Source organism: Lonchura striata, chromosome 3, assembly GCF_050655825.1.
Source record: "Lonchura striata isolate lonStrDom1 chromosome 3, ASM5065582v1, whole genome shotgun sequence".
Classification (NCBI taxonomy): domain Eukaryota; kingdom Metazoa; phylum Chordata; class Aves; order Passeriformes; family Estrildidae; genus Lonchura; species Lonchura striata.
This window is the reverse complement of record NC_140705.1, coordinates 40,451,211-40,479,159: the sequence shown is the minus strand read 5'-3', so window position 1 is coordinate 40,479,159 and position 27,949 is coordinate 40,451,211. Positions and strand designations below refer to the sequence as shown.

Genomic DNA, 27,949 nt, shown 5'->3' with positions numbered 1-27,949 from the left:
ACCCGGGGCGGATGCGTTGCGGTGGGGAGGTGGAGTGGCTTTTTTTGTCCCAAATACCGGGTGAATGCGAGGCTTCTGTTCCTCCAGGAGCAGCGCGGCGATGCTCGGACCGCGGGCATTCTAACGGGGCAGGCTCACACGCAACCCCCCGAGCGTGGAACCAAGGCTGCCCGCCCTCAATTCCCAACAGCGGCTGGCGGGCCCGGGGGACTCCGCAAGGGCAGGGCAGGACACACCCGGCGCGGTCCCACCCATGCCCTCCTCCTCCTGCCCATCCCCTCCCTTCCAGCCCGGTGGCGCAGCCGCGCAGCGCCGGCCGCGGGAGCCGCCAGAGCCGCCCAGCGCGGCGCGGCCCTTCCCCGCCGCGGGGCCGGGCTGGGCCCGGCGGCACCGGGCAGGGCAGGGGCTCCGCGGCGGGGGATGCGGGTGCCGGGCGCAGGATGCTGTGGGGGGTGGGCCTGGCGGCGCCGCGCTCCTGCGTGGCGGACCTGAGCCGCAACCGCAGCCTGTCGCTGGGCTGGGGCGCGGGGCCCGAGGAGCCGCCGCCCGCCTTCTATGGGGGCGAGATCGTCGCCTTCCCGCTGTCGGGCGGCGGCGGCACCATGGCGGCGCTGGGCTCCGACTCCTGGTGGAAGAAGACGCTGTACCTGACGGGCGGAGCCCTGCTGGCCGCCGCCGCGTACCTGCTGCACGAGCTGCTGGCCATACGGTGAGGCCGCGGGGCTGCGGCGCTGCGAGCCCCGGCCGCTCGCAGCCGCCTGCACCTGCGGGGTCAGGTTGGCGAGGTCCGCCGGCTGGGGGTCCGTCCTTCACCGTGCTTTTGCCGTTTACCTTTCTTCTTCCCCTGCGCCCGGGTTTCCCCGTTCCGCCCTTTGCAGCAGCGCAGGAGGCGGCTCCGCGGCGAGCCGGGCGCTCGCCCCCACAGGTGGCCCGGGCCGGGCCCTGCCGCTGCCTCCGACCCGCCGGCCGGAGCCTGCAGCAGCCCTTAAGGGCTGGCGGGTGTGTTGTCAATGCCGGGGTTTCTCCTTTGTCTGTTCAATGTACTGATGTATCACGCACCTGTCTGGTTTGGTTTTGTTGTTTATTTGTTGTTTTTTTTTTTTTTTTCTTTTCTTTTTTTTTTTTTAATTCTGTGTTTTTTGACAGGAAAGAGGAAGAGCTCGATTCGAAGGATGCTATCATACTGCATCAGTTTTCAAGGCCTAGGAATGGCGTTCCGAGTTTATCCCCGTTCTGCCTGAAAATGGAAACGTACTTGAGGATGGCTGATTTACCCTACCAGGTACATTGTGCAGTTTGCCTTTGCCTTGCAGCTCTCTGTAATTGTGTGAAATAGCACATAGGCATCCTGCCTCTCATTCCCCCAGTCTGTCTCACCGAGGGAGATGTAAACATACACCTGCAGCTAGGTGGGTATGCCAATGTTTTTATGGCTCCAATTAAATTTAGTGTATAACCTTTAAAGATACGACTTGAATAAGATTATCTGGAACAGCTGTGGACTTAACTGGCAAAGCTAAATCAATGTTAAAATGTTTAACATTAAATGATTAACAATAAAATGTTGAAGTGGGAGAATAGTCTGGAATTTATGTAATACTAAATAGCACCCCAAAACTAAAGCACAAGACTGTTTGATCCTTGAATTTCACCATGCCAAAGACATCACTATTAGACAGCTGCATGTTCTTACTCTTCTGGAGGCCTTATCTCTAAAGCTGTCTGGAAAGAAGTGCTTACCTTTTGCTTTGCCTCCCATAGCTAATGCTTCCTCCCCAGTGAAGTGGGGTAGGAGGGGTAGGATTGCTTTCAGAGGTCATGAATACTGCTCCTTAGCTCTGGTTGGGTGCATCCCATGCCATCTTCCTGCAGGGAATGAAGCCTGAGCTACTCCACTGAACAAAAGCTGTGAGAGTAGACACTTGAATCTCACGATCTTGCCTGTTAGCATCAAGGTTGATTTGGGATACTGCAGGTGTGGCGCACATCTTGTTGTGGTGTTGCCAAGCTGTGCAGCACATGGAGACTTTGGGTCTTTTTCTGTGTGTGTTAAGCACTGAATGCTTTTAAGATGATAAAATAATGATGTGTATAAGTAAGATTTTAGGTAGAAGAAATGTCTGTTTTTTTTTTTTTTTTCTTCTTTTTTCTTCTCCCTCTGTTTTTTCCTCAGTAATATAAGTTTGGCATTTTACTCCATAGCAAGGTGTTAGAAAGAATGTTTTGTATAAGTCAAATGTTGTACAGTGGAAATCCAATCCCATTGCAACTTTTTAAAAATGCATTTTTCATTGCTATTTAGCTTCTTATGTGGCTAAACTCCTTTACATTGGAAGAGAAAGAAGATCTAATCAGTACATTTTGCTTAATTCTTTATAAGCCGGAGTTTAATGTTTTCTTACAATTCAGTGGTACTTGAATCAGATACTTGGGAGTACTGAAGAGGAAGACTTCCATCCTGAGGGATGTATTTTGCTCCTTTAGGTTTACAGAACTTGAAAGATTCTGTAGCTTGAACATGTCCTTGGAGCAGGAAGACCGTGCACATTGTTTTCCTCAAAATAATTTGTGTAGAAATTGCACGTTTGAGGGGATGACTCTCTTGGTGTGATCTGTTTTCTTTCTAATGGCAGCTGATTCAGTTCAAAGGTTTGTGATGGTTGGGTTTGCTCTGCTGGAGAGTAGCTAATGAAAGCTGCATTATAAAAGATGTTTTTGACAGGACATGGTCACTTCTGAAAGATAACACAGCATTTGCGTGGTTCCAGGATGGAGAGCTCATGCTGGTCAGAAATCACACAGCTTTTTGGAGAGAGGAATTTTCAGAGGGTTTTTGTACTGAAGGTCAGCATTACTTTTTGGTGTTGCATGTCTCTCACTAGCTGTGAGTACACAAAACTGATAAGACCATCAGAAACAACATTCCTATCTTTCAGCCGCTTCCTCTTGTCCCTTCCTGCAAATGCTTTTTTTTGGCAGCTCAGGCTGACCAGAGCTGGCCTAGCTAGAGCCATGACATTTTAGTCTGTTTGGTTTTAACTCAGCTTTGTTCCACACATGCTGTGTGTGCCATTTTGTAGGAGCAGGAATGGATCCTGCGGATGCTGGAAACACCAGGATTGTGCTTTTACCTGTGCTGGCTTACACGGGCTTAAGGTGCTTGTGGGGTTACTGACCCTCTGAAGGGTTTTAGAAGTTAGTTGGGTGGAGCTGAGCTTATGAGCTGAGGACACAGCTCTTTTTTTCTGGAAGAAGCAGATGTTGTTTCTGTCCTTTTGTTAGGAATGTGGTGCTGCATTGGGCTCTGGCAGGTGGAGGAAAGTATGGATGCTGCTGTGGGATTGAGTGGGAGGGGAGCTGAAGGGGGCACTGTTCTTGGCTGGAGTCTCTTATACTCTTCCTGTAGACTTTTATCTTGTTCCTTCATGACTGTGCTACTCTTAGGATGCTGTAGGTGACAGAGGCACCTGATGGTCACTTGGCAGGCAGCAGAGTGGCTGTGTAGGGGGCTTTAGCAGGATCCAGAAGGAAACACCTTGCTTCCTGCACACTGTCAGGGCCCGTGATGGAGAAGTGCTGCAGGTGGCCTCTGGTGCTCATCCCAGGAGACCTGCTGTGATCATCACCTTGTTGGGGAGGGACTGCTTTGAAGGGAGGGCTCTGAAATGGAGTGAAGAGAAGACAGTGGGATGCTCAGACTGCTTTTACACATTTGATTCATTGTGTTTATTGTGGTGCATCAGACTGTTGAATATTGGGCTTTTTGTTGTGCAGCGTGCTTTAATGGCACATGAGGGCTGGAGTAGAGTGACATATTCCTACCTTACTCTCACCTGAATTTCTCCTATAACATGTGCTATTGTCACGTGCTTACGTTTTCTTGAATGTGCCTCTTTATGTGTGAGTTTCCAAGAAAAGTGATTTGGGCAGTCCCACCCCAACTGGGCTATCATAATCCCTAGCTGTGTTTTCTTGGTAAAGCTTGCTTTGAAAGAGCCCCGTCTGTGTGCTCATCATGATCTTTTGGGTATTCCTTGATTTTCTCAAGAATATGAAGAGCTTACCCGTTATGTAACCTGATAAATAATTAGCACAGCAGGAATGTGCTGTTTTCATGCCAGGTCTGTGGAAATGGCATCTTCCTTAGGAAAAGACATGAGTGAACGTAAAATCATAAACAGGAGTAATGGAAAATGTGAAACCTAATTTCTTCTGCATAGTGCAGTAAAATTACCCTAGAAATACCTTGTGCAATTCTTTTTGTAGATTTCTTATGAATGAGGTTCTGTAGAGCTATTGTTATTGTTGCTCTGCAGGCACTTAATGTACTGTGAATGAAAAGAGATATTCTTTTGGTTGTTTTTTTGGTTTTTAATAATACTGTAGCTTTTCTTGCTTAGCATCTAGAACAATTTTCAAGTGGAAAATTGATAAATATTTGATAGCAATTAGTATCAGCCATAGGAATACAGAGGTTTCAAGTCTAAAAATGTCTGTTTGAGAACAGTGGATACAAAAAGAGTATAACAGATTTCTCAAGAGACTAAGGTTTTCTCAGGTCACCGAAAGATATTTCCTATTTTGTTTGATAAACAGTATGTAATGAAACACAAAAATCTTTTTGGGCAATGTATTTATATGTATTAGATATATGTGCTTGAAGAAATGTGCAGCTGAATAATAATTTGCTTTTTTCTGGGTTGCAAATGGTATGGACTGCAGTAATTGCAAGATGTACTGAGCATATCTTCAAGTCCAGTAGCTTCTGCAAACCAGCAGTGGTTGTGCACAAGAAGAGAAAGGTCTTAATGGTAGGGCTTAATGAAAATAAAGCCAGCAATGCTCAGGATCTTCTAAACATGCTGTGTAGTTCCAGGAAACATGCTGTGTAGTTCTGTAGTAAAGTCATAGTGAAAAATTATGGAAATGTATCAGTCAGTTTCAGTGCTGAAAGACCATTTTTGATGAAGGAAAGGTCTTGGAAGGTAGAAGGACAGGGCATTGCTCTCAGTTTCAAACATTCAGCAGTTTTAGAGCTTGTGCCATGGGATTGGCTCCCGTGTCACCCACATGTGCGCGTGGGAGGGATTCAGGTGCCCTTGCAAACCCTTGAGCTGGGTGAGACATCATATCATCCAGTGTCCCTACCATGCTGTTTGTTTGGGCACAAGCCCTGGAAGAGGCTGTAGCCAGAACGCATTGTTTCCCAGAAGTGATACCCATTTGTTTTCATCCGGAAGGGAAGAGCCTTTGGGAATGTCTGCGTGATCCCAGTGCATTGCACATCTACATTTGGAGTGGCACTCTCAGACTGAGCAGGAGGCGTGTTCTGGTGTATGTTCCTTGCTGCCAGAGCACCTTAATCCATCTTAAGTGGATTCAGGAAGGATAAATACTTGACACCCAAACAGATCAATCCAGAGCTGCAAACCCTAAACCTTCAGCAATTAGGAGCTAGGTCCTGAAATTCTCGGGGTGACTGCCAGAGATTGAGTGCAGAGCCTTTAGTGTTCAGCTTTCTGTGCTAGGAGCTTTCATTCACTAAATAACAGGATGCGAGGATGGGAGTCACAAGAAAGGAAAGTGTATCTGCCTTCAGGAGTAAGAGAATAGAAGACAAATGCCTGATCATGTTTTGGCAGCCAGCACTTTGTCTCATGTTTGTTACATGATACGGAAATTCTCTAATCTCTGTGTTCCACCTTGTCATGGGAAAAACACATTGCTGCTTTGGAGATGTTCAGAGTGTGAGTGCTGTGCTGAGCAGGTATAGCAGCATTCAGCAGTGCAGTAGTGCTGTGCTCTGCTGTGCTGGGCTCTTGGGAGACCCAGTTGTAATCAGTATGTGTGTAAATGTCTGAGGTTTCTAAGTTTTGAAGTTGCAGAATGCAGATTTCCCTTCTGCTCAGGAGGGAATGATAATGCCTTTCATACACATTTGTGATTGTGTGTGTTTTGTCCTTGGAGGTAATGCAGCCATCTGAGTTGAGTAGTGAATTTATTTTTTAAAAGTTACTTTTAACATGCAAAGTGCATATGTACGCAGGAACTGAATTTAGTTGTGAGCCCTGTGATTTAAAACATTAGAATAATGGGCACAATCTTCTGGGAGATCTGAACATCTCCAACCCTTAAATAACCCGGGTATTAAAATAATAAATAATATAACTTATATAATATTATATCACATGACATTCAGCATAAAAATATGGAACAACTTGCAGGGCCTGGAAATAATTTTATCCGAATTGCCATGGAGGGTAAAGCTGCTGCTCTGATTGAATAGCTATTGCAACTCTAGAATATTATTTTTTAAAAGGATTTGTGGATTTGTTTCTTTAAAAACACAGAAAATTATTTAAAATATATTTATTCTCATTCAAACAGGATGTGAAGAGCTTTTTTGTCTGTATATTTGTTTGTTTACTTGATTTTTTTTTTCATTAGAACTATTTCGATGGAAAACTTTCTCCTCAAGGGAAAATGCCTTGGATTGAGTACAATCACAAGAAAGTATCTGGCACCGAGTTTATTATTGACTTTTTGGAAGAGAAACTTGGAGTGAATTTAAATAAACACCTTGGTCCTCATGAAAGAGCTGTTTCCAGAGCTGTGACCAAAATGGTGGAGGAGCACCTGTACTGGTAAGCTTGCTTGGCAAAGCTGGCTGTGTTCCTGTGCTGTCAGATGTGTCCCTGAGCTTGGGCTTCGACATGAACGCTTCTTTTCTCTTGCAGAAACCTTGGGTACCCGATTATTAACTTCACAACTCTTTTCATCCTAGGAAACTGCTGCTCCTTTATGTGTGTGTTAGTATGAGCCAGGGATAATTCTCTTGAAAAGCTGTGGTGTGTAAGCAAGGTGAAGTCAGGCCATTTGCAGATTTTTAGAAGGAAGCAGCAGTGGGGTGCTCCTCTGTTCAATGTGACTTCTGTATAGGAGCAGCCTTGTTAATGAAGACCAGGAGATCAAGGTGGCTGAATGTATTTGTGGTTTGTGGGGCATAGAGGAATGAATCCAGTGTTTGTGGTTAATCCAGAATGTGGTTTTCATACTTCTACTGATTTTAATTGTGTGTGAATGATTGCAGTATGGATCATTGCCTTTCCTGTAACACATGATTCTCCTGTTGATATGGATTGTTAACAGTTCTGCCCATTGTTAATGTCCAGTATTAGTCACAGTATCCTGAGAAGCTGAAGTATATATATGAATGGAAAATAGAAATAGAACCTTTCTGGGACTTTATGCATTTTACTGACACCTTTGAAAATAATACCTGTGGTTTCCTCTGTGCTTTTCGTTTCTGTCCTTCTTAAGTGCCCTTTCCAGTTTGGGCATAGAGACATCAGGTGGACATGCACCTTGGACACTGCATTTGCTGCCTTAGCAAGCACAAGGCTTTCTCCCAGTAGTTTACTTTCTAGTATGCATTTAAGTCCTTGCTGCACTAAGTTTTGCATTTATGTTGTGCGTTTTTTTCTTCAAAACAGTGTGTGATTTTTAAATTGAATGCATTTACCTGCTTTTTCTTTCACCTTTTGATTGAAGATCAGCAGTAATATGTATACATGTAGTTCTTAAAATAATTTTTAGTGTCTCCTGAGAGAACAATTTTAGCATAATTAGCATATTGAAGTGATTTGGTTTAGAAATTAAATCTTTGCCTTCCAAGAAGTGTGGCCTTCACCAATTATACCCATCTGCAGTGTCATAGCCTCCCGAACATGATACAGGCAGCCTGTAAGTTAACTTTTTTTTGGGTTCATTTTTCCACCCTCAGTTATTACAGCTGCCAAAGTGAAGACGAAGCCTTTTAGTCCCTTAATGCTTCATCTTCTTGCCTTAGTGTCAGTTGTTTTTCTGGTTCATAGATTTAACTGCACTTAGCTTTGGATTTAAATGTATCATTGCTGATGGCAGGCTTATACAATGCTGTTGTATCCCAGTTACAAAGTGCTTTCCTCTGTGTAGCTGCTGTCCATCCATCTAGGCTCCCATGGAGCTGGCTGGGCACTGCTGGACATGACATAGGCAAATGTGGAATACAGGTGTTGCAAATTCAGCCACTGGTCCTGGGAGGGGGCACCTGTTTTAACAGGTGGACAAAGTTACATCAAGAACAGAGTTGTGCACACATGGCAGTGTATCCCTGTTGCTTTTCCGGTGTAGTCACAGAGCTGAGTTCCTCCAAGGCATGTATTTTTGCTTCAGAGCAGTAAAAAGTCCAACTGTAAGTCTTACTGTATGTCCCTGTGGCTGTACCAGAGGCTTGATATGTTGATGAGGTTGTACCTTGCAGATTCCTTGTAGTAGGCAAAGCCTGGGCCATGAGGTATTGCAGTTGTACTGCTGTAATTCCTGGAGAACAACTTTGACCGTCCTGTACTTAGACCAAAATCGGGCTTTTTCACTGTGTAGGACCATATTTCTCCTTGACAGCATTGCATCTCTGGTTGTGGAATTCCTTCACATCTGTCCGTGAACTTTCCCACTTGAAGCTTAGGGTTTTTTCTTGGTGTCCTCATATCCCATGGTGAGGAATTTGAAAAAGTGATTTGCTTTCTGCAGAAGAAAGTACATAAAACCAAGCCTCCAAAGCAGTGATACATAATGTGATTCCTACTGTTTCGTTGCCAGCAGGATGCAAAGTAGCTTCATCATAAATAAGTAATACTGTAGTAATTTATCGGACAAAGAAAAGTACATCCTGTGGTATGCTGTCTCTGGGTGGAGCTAATCCTGGTGGATGCTCAGCATTTCCTCCAGAAATGTTTAATTTTACCTAGGCAGTGGCTCATTTTCAGCAGTCAGTGCCTCTTAAGTGTGGAAGCGACTGCTGTGGCTGAAGTTGGGAGCAGTGTGGGGCTGTTGAAAACCTCAGCCTCTGGACACCTTCTCTGTGCCCTGGGCTGTGGCACCTGGCAGGGCTCAGGCAGGAAGACAGCAAGTGGGCATGCCTGTTTCCATGCTGGGGTTACACCATATCTCTGAGATGCACAAGACTGATTTGGAGCTGGTGCTGGAGCTACAGTCCCTGGAGAAGGCAGTAAGCCATTAACCTTTTGCTGTGTTTAGTTGGCAAAAGAAAAAAAAGTCCTCTGAGCTCAATGGGTGTTAAGGCGAGCCAGCAGTGAAGAGATGGAAATGAAATAATTTTGTGACTCTCACCCCAGGGCCTGGATCCAATGTCATCTATGTCATACCTATGTCATCTGCTGTAGGCTTGCTTTGAGTTACCTCCACTGCCTGCAGTGACCTGTTGACCCCCTGAAACCAGTGGGACACCCACAGCCACCTTTGGGGAATGCATTGAGTTTTTGGTGTAACTGCAGCACATTTGTGGAATCAGACCTCTGATTAAGAGAGGTCTGATTTTCACTCCCTTCTGGAGCTGGCATGCTGGGCTCAACAATACTGCTGGGATTTGGGCCAGGCACATCCTGGGTGCCTGTAGGGATAGCAGTTGTTGTGAGATGCTTTCTGTCACTTCCATCTCAGGAGACACATCTTAGGTTGGTGACACTAATGTGCTTAGTGAGAACATAAAGCCTTGAATATTCGGCTTAAGCAGACTAACCCATTAGACTGGCTGAGCTGTGTTGTAGTGATTTATAAATGTGTGTATATGTGTGTGATTTATATATGTGTGTGTATGTATATATGCACTTGCAAATATATTTGACTTGTTTCTTGCTTTGTCTTTCAAGAGCAAACATCATATGTGATGAATGCTTGAAGCACAGGAAGAGCATAATATGAGAATACAGATGAATCTGACTTTGGTCAGTTTTCATACTGGCCAGGTCTGAACATAAAATATTTTTATAATGTAAATATAAATAATGTTTTAATACATTAATTATTATTATTATTATTATTATTATTATTATTATTATTATTATTATTATTAAATTTATTCATTATTTATTAAATTATCAAGCCAATTTTAAGAGTAGCATCTTTCCTACTGCTAACAGTGATGAGGCTTGAATGCCTCAATGGTGGTTTAAAAGCCAGTTGCTCTGAGAAGTTGCACAGAAGGTGGGGTTTCTACAGCTGATTGTAGAATGAGTTTGTTATAATCCTTTGTATATCAAGAAATTCTGGTCTGCACAGGTTCAGATAGGAAAAATAACCCCTTGTTCACATCCTTATGAATGCCTTCCCCTTGCCTTGAAGTTCAGACAGTTCTGGGATAATCAGGCAAGCTGCTGTTGATGAGTCACTTTCTTCATCTTCTTGCCTGATTTATGTATTGAGGCCAAAGCTGCTGTTACATTTAGACTTTGCATTTACTTCACCCCCACAGCATTGCTCTTTAATGCATTATTGTTTTATTTATACTCTAAGATTTGTACACATGTGCTGGCACAAATGAGAATGGTAATGTTTCCCAAAATGCTCCGTTCAAGCCAGTATTTAAAATAATTATGTCATCCCATAAATACTTACTCCAGTGTAAAGTGTGTAGTTATGCTGTACTGAAGAAGAGTATGTAGACTACCCAATTTATGGCATTTCCTAACCTTTTGTAATATTGATAATACTCCACTAATGTAGTCTGAATATAGGAGTGATGAGTGGAATTAAATGGTGAGAAGCATATTTTTTGTCAGATAACACAAATTAATGATCCCTTAAATAGAATTATTTTAACAAAGTGCTTGTGAAGCCAATTTTAAAAGTGTTTTTAACTCTCCCTGAATCAGAACCTAATTTTTTCTTGTTTTGTCTACTCAGAACTGTAGCATTTTGGAAGTAAATTCTGTAATTATCTATTTATCTGCCTTCATTGCCCATGTAAATTTGAGATATGGGACATGTAACAATTATGCTCATTCAAAGGGACAAGCAGATCTCTTGAGACTTTTGCTTGACAGTTTAGCCTAAGCAGAATTACCTAAATCCTGTGCAGTGCTCTGTTGCTGTCCTAGTCATTAAACACCTGGTCTGATTTCTGCCTCTTCCAGGCCCAAAGACCTTTTCTCCCACGCAAGCGAGCTCTGAGGAAATGTATTTTTGCATTAAAGTATGGGCCAATTAGCTTTGTGGGAAACCTTGTTCGTTCTGTTTATGAAATTAAAAAAATTTTGGACATGGTTGATCACTCTTGGTGCGTTGCCAGCTCACTGGTGTGGTTGGAGTGAGCAATAACAATGGCAAGTCCATAGGGCCAGGTTTAATCTTGTGCAACTGGGGTGACTTAAAAAACACTGCAGTGGAATTCCTATGTTCTTCTTCTGGTTTATTTTGACTTCTTTTTCTTGTTGCCCTTCTCCAGGCCAGGCCTGTTGCCCAGAGTAACTAAACTGTATTGCAGAGTTGCCAGATGAAGCAGGTCAGGTCCATCCTGGGGAAGGAGGGTCTTTGCAGCAAGGCAGAGCAGTGCTTTCGGATAGCAAGTTCTTCTTAACTTATTCAAATAATAAATAATAACTTAGAGATTGGGAGAAGAACTCATTCAGAGCAGCACTGTGGAGAGGAACTTGGGGGCTCTGGCAGATGAAAAAACTGGACATGAGCCACAGTGTGAGATGGCATCCTGGGCTGCATCAAGAAAAGTCAAGGGAGGTGATTCTCTCCTTCTGCTCTGTTCTTGTGAGACCCCACCTGTTTCCAGCTCTGTAGTGCCCAGCATAAGAAAGATCTGCAGCTGTTAGAGCAGGTACAGAGGAAGCCACAAAGATGATCAGAGGACTGGAGCACTTCTCCCGTGAAGACAGGCCAGGAGAGCTGAGGTTGTTCAGCATCGAGAGCAGAAGGCTCCAGGGAGACCTCGTTGTGGCCTTCCAGTATTTAACCAGGGCTTATAAGACAGAGGGAGAGTGACTTTTAACATGGGTAGATAGTGATAGGACAGGGAGAACAGTTTTAAACCAAAAGAGGAGAGATGTAAATTAGGTGTTAGAAAGAAGTTCTTTACACAAAGGGTGGTGAGGCACAGGTTGCCCAGAATATTGTGGATGCCCTATCCCTGGAATTGCTTGAGGCCAGGATGGGTGGGACCCTGAGCAACCTGATCTAATGGGTAATATCCCTGCCCATGGAGTAGGCGTCCCTGCAGTGGACATCTGGTTGGAAGTAGATTATTTTTATGGTCTCTTCCAACCCAAGTCATAGTATTGTAATTGTTTCCTAGTGTTCACATCAAGGGTTTTTCCTATTCAGAGCTGTACCTGCTGAAGAGACCTTGTCCTTTGCAAGGCCAGTGAAACATGAGTAGTGCAACATTCTACTCTATGGAGTGCCCTTACGCTTTCAGGCTAGCCTTCTTTCCATTTGTCTTAAGTCCTGCTTTACTGTTGTTCCTGGAACAGGGCAGTCTCACACCACATCTTCCAGACAAAGCCAATGTTTTAGGAGTTTCAGTAGCTCTGTACTGCATTTGTTGGCTTCACATTCCTCCTGTACTGCTGGTGTCTCTGCTAAATCTGTCTCTGATTAAAACTTTGCATTGCTGAAACCTGCTCAATAACTTGAGTTCATCCATCAGATTTGAAAAACCAGGACTGTGCAGAACACCCCATTCTAGAAGTGTTGTGGGAGCATGTGAAATGTCAGCAGGATGCTTTTTTATAATTACACAGTGCCGGAGGTTATGGAGTAATCTGTTGAGGGTCAAAGCCATCAGTAGCAGAGCAGGAACATTTTTGTGCTTTCTTGTTTATACATTTGCAGCAAAGACTGTTAGCACCTCACTGTTACTGACTTCAGTGAAACCAGTTAGAGCAGAAGGCAATGAACTGCAGTGGACAATGTGAGTTTGATATAATGTACATTATTAAAAGAAATCACAGGAGTTCTCCAGGAGATACTGGTCTTTTTTACTTTCCTTTCTTGAATTTGGTGAATCATATCAGCACTAAGGAAATTCTGTGGAGTTGGAAATATGTACAGTGATAAAACTGAAGTCATATTCCAAACTAAAGCAATGAAGCCTTGGAATGGCTTGGTTTGTGTATCAATTCCCAGTGTTTCTGAGACCCCGCAGGCTTTCTATGTTTATCTTGTCTACTTGGAGATGCCTTTAGGTGTTTTTCCAGCAACCCTTGAACTTGGTGACAAAAGTTCATCTATATGGTCTTTTTGGTTTATTTGTAATTTCTGAAGATGCTGGACATTAAAAAAGAATGTTTCTTTTTTCATAGGTTTCTGGAGCAAAAAAATCAAGATATATTTGTCTGTAATGTTAATAAATAACAAAAACTCATGTGGGTAACAAAAATTTAAGCTGATGAAACAAATTATAAAAAAAGACTTAAAAAGATACTTTTTGCTATTCAATAAAGCATGGAAGGCAACAGAATCCTTTAGAAATGTCTCTCTCATAAAATCAGTATTTTGAAAAGAGGAAACTCTACAGAAGAAAACCAACTCAATAACAACCACTTCTTAAGTTTTTATATTTTATTTTTAAAAGATCTTAGTTTCTGAAGAGAAACCTTCTGAAAAATTACTGTTTCAGTATTTATGTTGGAGCAAAGCTACTGCTTGCCTAAGTGTCAGCAGTATAGAAAGAAGGGAGAAAGGTTGGTGGGAAAGACTGATTTTTCGGGGGGCTGTTTTGTTGTTGATTTGCCCAGGTCTGTGCAATGAGTTGTCTTTAGCTAATAAATGCATTTTGTTACAAGAGTTTAGCAGAATTCTGCGGCATTTACTTTATATTTCAACATGAATCTTGTTTTCTCCTGAAGTGAGTCATGATTTAATGAGAGAATAAGCACTGGGCAGTCTGCCTAAGTAGTGTAAAGTGGGTTTGCTTGCTCTGCTGGCACTCTGAGTCGCCTCAGTCTGCTGTTTATGGAAGTTACCTCTCCATCAGGGCAGTGAGCGCTCACCTGCCTGACCTCTGTGCGAGCCTCTGCTGGGAGATGTTGGGCTCTCTGGGGATTACACTGCTATAACTTGTTTCTGCATCCTTCCAGGACTTTAGCTTATTGCCAGTGGGTGGAAAATCTTCATGAGACGCAAAAGATGGTTTCACTTTTTGGCCCCTTCAGCGACTTGCTGAAGTGGATCTTCTGCCATCTGACCAAAGGAATCGTGAAGCGGGAAATGTACGGCCATGGCATCGGGCGCTTCTCGGAGGAGGAGATGTACACGCTGATGGAGAAGGACATGCGGACTCTGGCAGGCCTCCTGGGTAAGGTACAGCAAGCTGTGGTCCTCTGTTCACAGCCCCTCTCTCCACGGGGTGGAACTGACCTTCAGTGCTTCCTGACAGCTTGATCACACGCAAATAATCTCATTTTGGCAGAAGATAGAGGTTGTCATTTAGTACCTTCCTTGCTCCGGCAGAGACACTGTTTTCTTTTCCCACTGTTTGCTGCCAAATTGTGTATCTAGAGGCATAAGAGGCTTCCTTCTCTGAGCATGGAGTATGCATATGTAGTGCATCAAACAGCAGTGGCCTGCTGTTTTGGAAGAGCATTTAGCGAGATGAAATTAGGAAAATGCAGTGTTTAGTTCTGCAAATGAAAAGTCTTATTTATACCTTTCTTGTGGACTGGGGCTTGTGTGTGTTTCATTTATTGTTTCCTAGTTGTATTTCCTTTCCTATTTTTTATTTGTAGCTGTTTGACAGACTGCTGTGAGGCTGCCATTTGAAAAATCCTTTGCAGATGTTATTTTCTTGAGCTGAACTTTGTTGTGTTTGGTTGGTGTCAGCAACTTTATTCAAACCTCCCAGTAGAGATGGCTCTGTTCTGTCAAAATAGGTGTGTTTAAGATTCTTGGTTATCTTGGGTGGATCCCATACGATTAGTTGTAAGGTTGACTTCACTTACTAGAATTACATGAACCTCATTTCTGTTGTGTGGCTCAGGTTGAAATATGAACTGGAACTGTTTTGCGCTGTGCTTCTTGCCTTCTGCTCCACTGAGAGCTAAACTTACTGCGCATCTGTGTGACTTGCCTTTTGAGGAATTGCTGTAGTGCAGGTTGTCACTTTGCTTGAGCAGCCAAGAGAGATGGTACCTGCGTGATTTTCCCTGTGACAATTGCTTTAAAGAGGTGGCTGAGTGGAGGACAGGAGGATGCCTCCCTGCCCTGTGCTCCGGGGAGGCATGCTCTAAAGAGACACGCTCTACAGAGACAAGTGCGGAGTGGATGACAGAAACAAGCTGGGGAGAGCCCAGCAGAAGGCAGAAGCTGAGTGCTTGCTGAGAATGGGTAGGAAAAAACATGCTTCTGGACTTCCAAGCTGTTTTGGAAAGAAAGGTATTTTATTTGCAGTGGACCCAGATGTAGAGTTTTCAGTAACTTTATTTTCTGAAACAAACCTGTGGAAAAAAGCGTATACGGGGCATGGACACAATGGGCATGCAGAAGATTTGTTGACAGCTCCTCTTTTGACAGCACTTTATTCTGTATTTTATTTGTTAACAGAAGCAATTATCTATTCTAGTGCCTCTTTAGAGAAGATCTGTTATTTGGAGATTAAGAAGTCCCCTTTCTTTAGAAGAGAACATCTGGTCCTTTTACCTACTGCAGAGCTGTGGCCAGCTCCAAGTGCTCTCCTCTGTGGGACTACTGATATTGTAGTTTTGAGATTGGCACTGCCTGGCTCCATGTTCATTATAAGGAGGAGTGGGGTTGGGACAGGAGCTGGACCATGTTCAGTCTGTGACTTAGTAGCTCAGCAGAGCCCCCTGGTTCTGGCTAGACAACTCTGTCAGGCTGAAAGGAGTGGCAAGTGGATATGTCTGTGCTAAAGTCATCCCTGTCTACCAAGAGAAAACGAAAACGTGTGTCTGAGTACCTGTGAAAGTATCTTGATTTGCTTGCTTCTCTGACAAGCAAATGTATGCTGACACTCAGATTTGTAAGATTTCGAGTTCAAAGGGATCATTTAATCATCTAGACAGATCTCTGGATTGGACTGCTTGCATGCTGTCTTGGAACCTGTGCCTTTTTGCTGGCTTTCTAAAAGCCATCCAGTTTTAATTACGACATTTCAGCAGGTGGGGGTGCCACCATGTTTTGCTGACAGATGTTAGTCACTCTTTAAATCTGGTCAAAATTGGACTTGTTACAAATGAGAGTTTGATTCTAGCCTGCAGACAAATGCTCTTCCTGCTTCTTTCTCCCTTCCTGGGTGGCTTGGATCATCTTCCTGTGAAGGTAAATGCTATCATCAGTCTCTGGATTCTGTGGAAAATGTACTGGAAATCCTCAAGCACTTCTTCACTATATCAAATTTTTAATTATATTACACATATGTTACCAGCAGAGTTTTTCTTCTTATTTCCAGATTGTGGAAAATTCTGTGGAAAATGTACTGGAAATCCTCAAGCACTTCTTCATTATATAAATTTTTAAATTATATTATACATATGTTACCAGCAGAGTTTTTCTTCTTATTTCCAGATTGTTGTTGAGAATGTGCATCAAAAAGCCTTGATGGGCATTTTCTGTATTCCTGTTATATTAATGTACCAGCTGAATATTGTACATTTTTTCATCTTCTCCTCTGAAATGGATGTCAGATTAGTCAGTGTACAGTTACATGAATAATTTTATTTTCACTTTTGATTATTGGTGAGTTTGTCTACTTTTCTGTAATTACCTTAATTTTCATTAATATCCCTATACTCATATTTTCTCCAGCCATCTGTTTATGGTAGGGTCTAGTAACTGTGGCCTCGAGGTGGCATCCTGGAATGGGGACAGGAGATGGGATGAAGACTTCCAGCCTGACAAGAGGCTCCCCTGTTTCAAAGGGGGAAGGAGAAGGCAGTCAGTCAGCTTACTGCCTGCACAATCTTTGTGGGATTTTCCTCCCTATATATGTACCCAAGTGTTTTCCCAGAACAGAAAGTAGTTGAGATTTTGGCTGTTACCTTAAGAGCTTAAAAATGATGCCTATGGTGCAGAATAGCTGCACATACCAAACTGTAGCCATCAGGAATATCAGATTAATGCTCCCCTTTTTTAACAAGGACCATTCACATGGGAAGAAGAATAACTTTTGATTCCAAGAGCTGTTTCCAGAGAATTATAACTTTGCAGCTGTCAGTTCTTATGACATTAATTTTGACATTTCCAATCCCATCTTTGGTGCTTTTTTATTTTCTTTATTTTTATTTCTGAGAATGATTTTTCTGTCTCCCTTATACCCATTTTCCTGACAGACTCCTCCAGATCTTCTAAACATGGAAATTGGAACTAATCCCACTGTGATGGGTCAGCCTGTCCCATTGGTATCACCTTTCTCTTCTGCAGTCTTTGAACCACAAATATAATTTCCTTGTATTGTAGCAGTTTCTTACTTTCTGTTACTAGTGTAAGAAAGTGTGGGGAATGAGCACATGAATTAGCAATATATAAGAACATACATTTTGGTAATTGCTTAGAAGAGGCAAGTGAGTGACCATAAATCTGTTGGTGCCCTCTCAGCTCTCTGCCTCTCAGGCTCTTTGGTAGATGAAGATTTTTGAGCAGGGAGTTGCAGGCCAGCAGCTTCCTGAAGTGGATTTTGAAAAGCATTTGATGTTTTGGGGGAGGGCAGGGATGCTCAGAGCTGAAAACTCAGAAGTCAGACTAACCTGGATCTGAGCCTCTAAAGTTAGTTAAATGCCCTGTAGCAGCCTGCAAGTGCTGCACCTGCCTCTGTGGAAGGGTGCAGGCATGTCTCCCACAGACCTGCTTCTTGCTGGGGTTTCTTGACCCACTGTTGAAGTAGCTGCTTTTGAATCCTCTGGTGCATGTGTTTGTAAACAGTGGAGTTGTGTACTCTCAAATTCCTGGGCAGTACAAAGTTGATGCGAGTTCAGTGTGACCAGGTGATTTAATTTCTGTTGGATTAGCCAGGGTATGCAGAGAGGTGTTTGAGATGATCAGTGCTATGGCAGCCTGTATGTGACAGACACTGTGTAATTTTACCTAAAAACAGACACAGAGATACCTAGTTTATCAGAATGTCTTCTGGACTAAGGTTGCACTGGAAGTTTTGAGAACATACTGGGAATGATGGAAGAAAATGTGCTGTATTTTGTGGAGCAGCATGACTTAAAACCAGATTTGGAGTTATATGATCCCACAGTTTTATTTTCTCCTCTTGCTCTTTGTTTCCATGCACCTAAAGGTGTGGGGTGTTGTGCCTGGGGAACCAGAGGGTGGGATGATTTAGCCCTCACTCAGAGCCTGATTTAATTGTAGTAAGATGGAAATGGCAGTGGAAATTCCTTCCCAGCACATCACTATGGATTGAATCTCAAGACCCAGTTGTATGGTGCTAAATTTCTGGTGCTGGCATATAACTGTGGTTTAGGGACCAATTTTTGAGCTGTGTTTGAGATTGATGAGTGTTTGGTGTAAGATAAATACAGAAAAGACACAACATTTACCGTGTACAGAATTTTCAAACATTAAATTGATGGAACTGTGGAAGAGCTGGGTAGAGTTAACTGCATGTTCAAATGACATCTGACAGGCCAGAGAAGGTTATTGTTACTGGATATTCCTGAGCACTGTTTTGCTGTGCTCTTGCGCAAGGGATTGGCAGCATTCCTTGTACTGTACACTGGAATTTGATGCATTTTACACTGGACAGTTCCTCAGGACTTGCTCAATAAACCTAACATTGAATAATCTGCTGAATTAGAGGCAGCTCTGAAGAATGTCCTGGGGAGAGGGGGTAACTGGATTTTGAGAATTCAATTAGGTACCACATTTCACAGAGTTAATAGCACTTTGGGCTGAGGCAGGAGCAGTGCAACCAGCTAACCTGACCTCTGCAATACTTAATGTTTCACTGTGTGTTCTGTGCCTGGTCTTTGTTCCAGATCTTCTCCCTGTGATGGGAAAACAAATCTACAGTGAATGTTTCATTGCAAACAGTGGATTTGAAACATGTATTTTCTTCCCTGTCTTAGTTACCATTCTGTTTGTGCTGTAGTGGCCATTTAGGACCATCATGATATTGGGGTGATCAGAGAGGTAAGCAGAACTGTGAGGAGCAGACATCTCTTTCCACTGTGCCAGGCCAGTCCCAAAGGGCTGCTGTTTCACTTTGTGCCTGACGTGCCTCTGATTTGTACCTGTCAGGGGTTAGTGGGGATGAGGGCACTGCAGTGGTGGTGTGTGAGAGCACCTGTGCACTCCTGCCATTTGTTCTCTTTCTGGAGACGCAGGTTATTTTTGAGCAGTTGCTGCAGGTCTGACTGGTGCATCCATTTCATCCTGAACAAATAGGGAGAGAGAAAATATTTGGGTGTGACTTTCCTTTTTCCGGCTGATGGGCTGAATAAATTGAACCTGGATCTGCATGGATAAGAGGTAAACCGTGACCAGCTTCTTTCAGCAAGTTCATGATTTTGCATTGTGGTTGAGCAGCTTTGGGATTGCACCAAAGGCAAAATTAGTGTTTTCAGGCATCTTGTAGCTGCAGAGCAGATTTTAAATGTAGCAGAATGAGTAAAGTGTGCGAGTGCTGCCAGCCCTGAGGAGCAAAGGAGGTTCCTTGGTCAGTGGTGACTCTGTAAGTGGCCTGGTTATAGAAGGCTTGAACACAGGGGGAGCTGCAGTAATAGATTTCACTTGCTGAACTCTAGAAACAGCTTTGGAATCCCTGTCTTTGAACATGTGAACCTTTTCATTGGAGTGATTTCAGTAAAATAAATATGCTAAAGGCAGAACTGTGATTTTTCTTTTAATTTGGAGAAGAGTGACATCCAGTCAAGAAATATTTGCTGTTGTATTTACAGGTGACAAGAAGTACATTATGGGATCAACTGTTTCCACTGTTGATGCCACTGTCTTTGGACATCTGGCACAGGCAATGTGGACATTACCAGGGACTCGACCAGAGAGACTAATCAAAGGTAAGAAAGCTTAAGTGATCTCTGATTAAGAGCTCTTGGTGGCATTTTCCACATTTAAACTTGGAGTGCCTTGTAAGGACATTTTGAAGACTGCCAGTACTTCAGCAGACTATTCTTGCATTTGATGTAGCATTTGTATCTTGCAAGGTTGTTTTCTCTTAAAATTTGTTTTCTTTTTCATGTTCATGTTGTTCTTTAAAACAACTATTGTTTTTATTTCTGTACTTGATCTTTTCCTTGCTGAACATGACAAAGCCTTAAAGCTTCTAAGGAGTGAATGCTGGGTAATGTGTGAGAAAACAGAAGAACAGCCATTAGGCAAATTCAGCTGAGCCGAGTACTTTCCTTGATAGTAGAACTACAAGTGCTATTGTCTCACTGAAATTACAGCCTTTGCTGTTCCTGAAGATGCCAGGCAAGGAAGAAATCCAGCTTGGCTTTGGAGTCACTTCGCTTTTGCATGAATTGGAAGTCAACATACTCCTCCTCCCCACAGAGAGTTGTTTTTTTGTTTGTTTCTTTTTTGTGGGGTGATACAGATGTTAAAGGATCTTTGCATCCCTTTTCATAGTAAATCCACACAGCATGAAAAATGGGAAGAGCTAAGGAGGAAAAGAATGTAAAATAGCATAAAAGGAGTGAATCTGACCTGTAAACCTACTCTGTGCAAGACAGCGCTGTTAAACCTGTGGTGAAGATGCACAGGCTTACTCTTTTCCTCAGATAATGAGCACTTGAGATATAAATATTGGCTATGCAGTTCTTCCCTTTGATGTCTGGGGCATCACAGGTAAAATTCTGAAGGGCTCATGGCTGTCTAGAAGGATTACTATGCTTGTTGAATTAGTTCATCTCTAATGAAAATAAACAGAAGATAATAGATTGAAATACCCAAGCAGTGTGGTTGATTCTCTGTACCTACCAACCTACTTATGCTGTCATGAGTACAGGTTTTACATTCACCTCGCTTTCTTCTTTGAGTTTTTTATGGTTTATTTTGTAAGCATACATGCATTCATAAAGGAGGCATAAGATACTAAGGCTGGGAGCAGTAGGAGTGAGCCAGTGGCTATATTTAATGTGAATTTATGTTGCAGTCAACGCTGCCATCTGGTGGTGAAAGCCCCACATTCACTGTATTTAATAAGCATACCGTACCATTTCTAAGATCAAATTCTGTCTCTAGGAACCAGGTGTTTGCAATTAAGCAAAAAGTTCTACTACAAAAACCTTACAGTATTAGTGTCTTGTCTTGATTTCTTTTTGTAGAGGTTGAATTTGGGATACTTACTTTGCTATTTGTGTGAACATGTATTTGTGTTTATTCCTGTGTAACCCTTTTTTGTTGTATGTGGTTACATTAAAGTTAAAAACGGCTGCTAAGAGGATTTATGGAATCTTGGAATTTTGAAACTTCTTTGGAAAGGCCCTACACAGTTTTTTTCCAAACACAGCTAGTGTGTTTTTGCATCATCAGGTAAGTTAGAGCATTATTGGCTGGATATGTTTACTGAAGTCTGTTGTGTTGTGTTGCAGGTGAACTGATTAACCTTGCTATGTATTGTGAAAGAATAAGGAGGAAATTTTGGCCAGAATGGCACCATGATGATGACAACACTCTGTATGAATCTGAGGAAAGCAGTGAAGCAAGCAAGACTTACTCCCCGTTGCAGGACTTCAGTTTTTATTCGAGGACAGAAACATTTGATGAGGAAGGGAACAGTATTTCCCAAACCCCTGACACAGATTACACTGGACATTCCCTCTTTGACTCGGATGTGGACATGGATGAGTACAGAGATCATGAACAATGCAAGTGATATGTACAAGTGTCTCCCATTGTGCAGATAAGATGTTTCTTGGGATCACTCTGATTTGTTGTTTTCCTTCAGGTCAGGAAGAGGTTTATACCACTTTGGAACAAACCATTGTGCTTGATTCAGCTGTCACATACTGCTTGGACTATTTCAACCATATTTTGTTTTGTGTAATTGTTCAGGTGGACCAACACATTTAAAACACACGTGGGCAAACTGGAGGTCTAGAGGGCAGCAGGACCTTCCAACCTATTTTTGTTCATGTTCAAAACCAGATCCCACATCGAAGTGGAATGAACTTCTGGGAAGTGGAGCATTTGTCACAACTGGTTTGTGTTGTTACCTTATCTGTACAGCAACGGGTTGAGGACAGAAATGGAAGAGATATGACTGGCACAGTTTTCTTCCATGGAAGAAAATGATGGATGCTGTAACGAAAGGTCCTGGTGTTGTTTGTTGACTGCCATGTCAGTATAAGCCAGTGGTGTGCTGAGGTGCATCAGTTTCATGCAGCATCCTGGCCCGTGTCAGTAGTAGTGTGGCTAGCACGACCAGGGCAGTGATTGGCTCCCTGTCTCAGCATGAGTGAGGCTGCACCCCGAATCCTGTGTTCTGTTGTGGACCCTTCACTACAAGAAATCATTGAGGGGCTGGAGCATGTCCAGAGAAGGACAGTGAAGCTGGTGAAAGGATCTGGAACACAACTCTTGTGAGGAGCAGCTGAGGGAGCTGGGGTTGTTTAGGCTGGAGAAAGGGAGTCTCAGCAGAGACCTTACTGCTCTCTACAACTGCCTAACAGGAGGTTTTAGCAAGGTGGGGGTTGGTCTCTTCTCCGAGGTAACAAACTCTACGATAAGAGAAAGGCCCTCAAAGTGTGCCAGAGGAGGTTTGGATTGGATATTGGGAAAAACTTCACTGGAAGGATTATTAAACATTGGAACAGGCTGCCCAGTCACCACCCCTGGAGGTATTTAAAACCCATGAAGATGTGGCACTTCAGGGACATTTTTTGGTGGTGGACTTGATAGTGCTTGGACTTGATGATCTCAGCGGTCTTTTCCAACCTAAAAAGATTCTGTAAGTTGCCAAAGTTTCAGGGGAATTTTATTTGATAACTACCTATACTTTGGGTGCATATATTACAGGGTCTGCAGGAAAGAACTGCTCCCAGTTCTTTTGGAGACAGTCATGGATGGAGAAAAACATAATCCTGCAGAAAAGAGCTGGTTAGTGTTTCTTGTTCTTTGCAGAAGGTTGAAATCACTACTCTAGAATACTTTAATGCAGGAGGGAGATGTCAGTGTTAACTCATCTGGAATGTGTGTTGGTCGAATTCCTTCTGTGATTTTGAATTATTATTTTTTTACTCCCTGTGCATGGCTGCTGCCTGCTATTTCTAGGCAAGGCTAAAGAGCTGGGATTTGTTGCTAAAAGTCTGGTGTGTCCCAGCAGTGGGTGCTTTGTGTTCCTTACCAACAGGTTGCAAAGCAGTTTGAGGTATTAGTAGGCATGGGACACTGTGTAGTTGCAAGATGTTGGCCCAGGCAATTGAATGCTTTATAGCTGCCTAGGGAGGTGCTTCAGGGGGTGCTGGACACTGTGCTGGCTTGCAGTGCACAGTCCCTAAATCTGATGCATGGGAGAAGGTGAGATGGGACAGTTCTCTCAGCACTGCCATGTGTGTGGGGAAAGTAGATACTGAGAGCAGAATTAAATTTAAATTGCCTTTGCTGCCATATCTGTGGATCTGGATCTCAAAATGATTGCACAGGTTCTGACATGCTTCATGTTCATGTCTCCCTAAATGCAGGTTAGAGATGAGAATAAATCCATTGGATTTACTTACAGCTTTGAAGTTAAGCATTTACTTCAATGTTGCTTGGCTGTGATTAGTTGATTTTGGTAGAGAGAGATAGAGCATATCAAACATACTGAGCTGTTGTGTTTTTAAATATGCATCTAAAATTGGGTATTTGACTGCAGACTTTATTGGTAGCCTGTTTTAATTATGACATTCTCAGTGACTTACAGTTAGATGAATCAGGATCCCTCAGCAAAATTTTTATAATGTGTTGGTTGTACCAAATGTTCTAGGAGCAGACAGGGCAGACAACTGCTTTAGGATGTTAATTGTTGGTAGTTGTAGTGAGTCTGGAGCTTGAAGTAACTCCAGCGCTCAAAGAATAGCTTGCTCCCTAGGAACCTGGAGTGCCTCCTGCAGAGAAAAGCACCTGCTCTGGGGAAACTTGGAGTTAGCCTTGGCTTTGAAAGCAGAGACACCTTTGTCTGCACTGAACGCCCAGGTCTGTTCATGCATGGAGCCACTGCAGTGAGAGCTGACAAGTTTGGTGTAAATTTACGCCTGTTTCCACAATTCTCTAGGCATGTCCTTGAAGCCTTGTTCCAGTCAATGTTGTGGACAAGTATCAATGGCAAAGTGAACCAAAACTGAGGAGGAAGATATCGTCCAGTTACTTGGGACCCTTCTCAGGAAACTAAGCACAAAAATAGGGCACAAGAAGATAAGTCTTGGGCTTGAAAGTGCAGAGGTGATGGCCTGGGTAACTCCATGGTCAAGTAAAAGAGATTTTATATGCAAAAATGTAGGTATTGATATTCTGAATAAAAAAAATCTGCATCAAAAAGCTCCTATTTAAAATCATCTGCGTGTTGGAAATTCTGATGGAGATGTTCTCATTCATTTACTGATGCATGTTTGAAGGTTGTGCTTTCTCCATTTGTTCAGCATTGCAAAGTGTGCTTGCAGCAGATGAGTCCCAGTCATTAAAAGACCATTAAAGGATGGTCAGACCTCTTTAAAAAGGATTTAATCCATGCATTTTCTTTTGAAAGCTGTATTTGTAAATTGTTTTGGGGAATGTCGTGGTTTGACACGGAAAGATAATTTTTTCCGGAAGGAAGAAGTCAATTTAGATATTGACCAATTGAAAGTAGACATGCCTCTGAGAACACAGAGGGGTTAAAAGCAAAATTCCCAGGGAAACTCACTCTCTTTAGTTCCGGTCTCCCCTGCCCAGCCACGAGCTGGGTGGGGGAAGGGAAGCCCCATGGCCTGAAAAAAGTAAGCCGAAAGCCCCAAGAGTAGTAGAAAGACTGGAACCAGGCTAGCCCCTGCAGATAGAAGGGTAGAAAAAATCTGAGATATCTCCATTTCCCCCCCAAGAGGGAGAGAGAAAGCCGCAAAAAAAGAGGAGCGGGGGGAGCTGCTGCAAGGTGCCCAGTTGTGTGGGAGTTGCTGGATGTCCGGGCATCGAGCCATCCTGGGAGTTTGGACTTTTAACCCTTCCTTGAGAAATAAAAGCTTTATAAATTTTCCTTTCCCCTCCTCAGTTTGAAAGAGAAGAAGGACACCTTAGACCCTAAAATGGGATGTTAGAAGAAAGAATTCAAGATGGGAGGGGGACAAAGAGTAGCTTTTAGCTAGACTTTTCCATGTTAGCCACAACCTAAACCAAATCTTCTCCTTCAAGAAAAACTGTATTTTAGAAAGATGCCAGTGAGTCAAGAGACCTGCTTCAGCTGGGAAAAAGACAAAAGTGAAGTGAACAGAGAAAAGGTTAGGGGGTTTGTGGTAGCGCCCCCTTACCCTAAAAAAGAAAGAGAAAAAAAAAATCTCTGTTCTTAAGCCCTCAGCCCCAGGGGAAAATAAGGAGAGACTGTAGTCCCAAACAATAAAAAACGGAACTATTATTTTCTCCCCTCTTAGCAGAGCATCCTTAAAAAGAAAAATCCTAAAGGCAGTCTGACCATCCATGCATTGTAGTAAGAGCACTGTACATAGAAAGGAAAAGAGTCACCATGGCAAACTTTTTCTCCAAGCGGTGCCATGTGTAACATGGAAACACAGGATGTAGAGCTGTGTTTCTTAAGAGGTCTGTGGCACAGGAGAGACTCTGTTCCCTCGATAAACTAAATATCAGTTGTTTAAAGGGTAGAAACCTGATTAAAGTCCAAATTGTGTCTCACTGTAGTTTGTTAGAGTTAGGTAGTGGAGGGAAGAATGTTTTGCAAAGTTTTCATTTAAATATTTATGTAGTTTTTTTTCCCCTTCTTTAGTTTTCTCTTTTCTTCTGTAGTAGTAGTTTAATAAAGTTTTTTTCCTATTATTAAGCTTAGGCCTGCTTTGCTCTATTCTAGATTCCACTTCACAGCATTCAAAGTAGAGATCACATTTTCATGAGGGCACTAGCATTGTGCCAGTGTCAAACCATGACAGGGAAACAAACAAAAAAAAGGTTTAAAAAAATAAATTAAAAAATGTTCATTTATTTTGGTTTGCATGGGGAAAAAAAAAAAGTGTTTTCTTAAAAAGGGAACAATTGTTTTTGACTTTCCAAAATTTTACTAAAAGAGCAATGTTTTTCTTAGCCCTGCAGTCTTTTTTTTTTTTTTTTTTTTTTTTCCCATTCCATCATATCTATTTTTAATGTTAGTGCTGAGGGGCTATACAGAACTAAAAATAGTCAGAGAGCATCTTAATTTCATTTGGTTTTTTCTTTCCTTTTTTTTTCCTCCCTCGCTGATCAAAATTGTGAGCAAGTGCATTGTAGGGATGCTGGAAGTCCAGACTGTGCTGCTGTGGGGTTTGAGAGTCAGCAGGTGTCTCTGCAGCCCTGAAACCTGGGACAGCTGTGGATTGCCAGCTGCCCAGCAGGTGAGCTGGGATAGCAGCTTCTGCCAGGAGCTGGAGGCTGATGGATGCCAGGACATCATGTCTGAGGTGGCACAGACCACAGAAGGTTTTTTCCTAGCTGGGGGTCCCTCTGCCACAGCCAGAAACTCACTGTGGGGTGATGTTGTACTGGATGGGTGAGACCCTTGCCCTGTTTATGAGCTGGAGCATGAGCCCAAATCCTAGTGAGGAGACAGCACTGTTCTTCCTGGTTACCTTACCCTAAATACTGCCAAAGGCTAAGTACTGCCTTTGTGTTTCCATAGAACTGCTTTAAAGGAATGAGCAATTGGTCTGCCCCTCATTTGGCAAATGGGAGTTCAAAGCAAGCCCTGCATTTCCAGTGGAGTTAGATTTGAAGCAGTCTGTTGGTTTTTTTTCATGTGAATGGCAGTGTTTGACTGTGTGACACTCTGTCATGTCAGAAGGGATTTGTTTACCCCTGTCGGTCTCATTGGCTCTGTCAGCAGAGCTCACTGTTACCGAGTGGGGGAAACAGGCACTGGGATGTATAGGTCCTACAGAAATGTGGTGTTTGATTTAAAAACCAAACTGAACCTGATGTTTCAGATCTGGAGGACTGTTTCCATCCAATTATAGCACTGCAAGTAACACATTTTGATCTTTAAAACCTTGGCAATGTCCCTCCAGATCTATATTCACTTTGAAAAAATACTGCCTGAAATATTTCTGCAGCAACAGTTCAGGCACAAATTTGCTTTTGTCAGTGATGTCTGCTCAAGTAATCATGACAGTTTCATACTGTTTTCCTTGAAAGGCCTGTATCTGTCAGATGCTAAGCCCTACAAAATATTGCCTGCTGGAAAAGCGTGTTATGTGCAGATTTATGCAGGGCAGCTCACCAAGTGAAATTTCTGTGGCAGGGGATGAATTCAAGTGAGTCTTGTCCTTAGATGTTTGAATAAGAATTTGAAGCTGTTTTTTGACAAGTAGCTGTTCGGCCTAACCTTCCTTCCCTCTCCAAATACTGTGAAATCATAATTTAGGGTTGTGGTACTAATAAAGCAAATTATGCTCTCTAAATGCAGAATTAAGTTGGATGGTCCAGGAGCTGGGATATGGAAATGGGTACCCATAGATGTGAGTCATGCCCATACCTCTGAGCAGCTGTGATCCAGAGCAGCACACAGGCTGTTCTGTTTAATGCCACGGAACCAGAGGACTGCAGGTAACTCTGAAGGCTGCAGTGGCTTTCAGCAGTTGATCAGTGCTATGGGACATGCATGTATGCTGTGCCTTGGGTATTCCTTGGTGCTGGGTAGACTGTGCAGGGGCTCATTTTGGTAGTTGTGGCTCCTGTGGGGCATCAGCCTGCTGTCATCCCATGGCTGAGCTGCAGAGACAAGGGTCTGTTTGGGAGCGAGCCTTGGCAGTGAGCAGAGCTTTGAGCCTGCTGGTGAACGTGGGCTGTTGTTTTGGTGTTCTGTTGATGGAAGTTGTTTCCCCACACTGCACATGTACATTTAATTTTCAGGCCAGCGACCCCAGTCTTCACAGCTTTGCCTTGGTGGAGAGAAGGGTTGCAACACGAATCAGTTCTGTCTCAGTGGTTTGGGGCAGTCCTCTCTTTGATGGCCATTGGAGAGGGCTTC

At 43.0% G+C, this 27,949-nt stretch overlaps 1 protein-coding gene across 1 annotated transcript; it reads left to right on the top strand.

The window, feature by feature from the left end:
- The first annotated feature begins 327 nt into the window (after positions 1–327).
- FAXC (failed axon connections homolog, metaxin like GST domain containing) lies at positions 328–25,313 on the top strand. The gene is made up of 6 exons (XM_021544995.4): positions 328–709; positions 1,147–1,282; positions 6,448–6,644; positions 13,929–14,146; positions 19,710–19,826; positions 21,363–25,313. Exons 1-6 carry the CDS (start codon positions 441–443, stop codon positions 21,644–21,646), a joined length of 1,221 nt encoding a protein of 406 aa, XP_021400670.1. The 5' UTR covers positions 328–440; the 3' UTR covers positions 21,647–25,313.
- The last annotated feature ends 2,636 nt before the right edge of the window (positions 25,314–27,949 follow it).

Coding starts and splice junctions, on each gene's coding strand:
- FAXC (XM_021544995.4), top strand. CDS start 441: ATGCTGTGGGGGGTGGGCCTGGCGGCGCCGCGCTCCTGCGTGGCGGAC. Junction 1,283..6,447: donor TGGCTGATTTACCCTACCAG/GTACATTGTGCA, acceptor TTTTTTCATTAG/AACTATTTCGATGGAAAACT. Junction 14,147..19,709: donor GACTCTGGCAGGCCTCCTGG/GTAAGGTACAGC, acceptor TTGTATTTACAG/GTGACAAGAAGTACATTATG.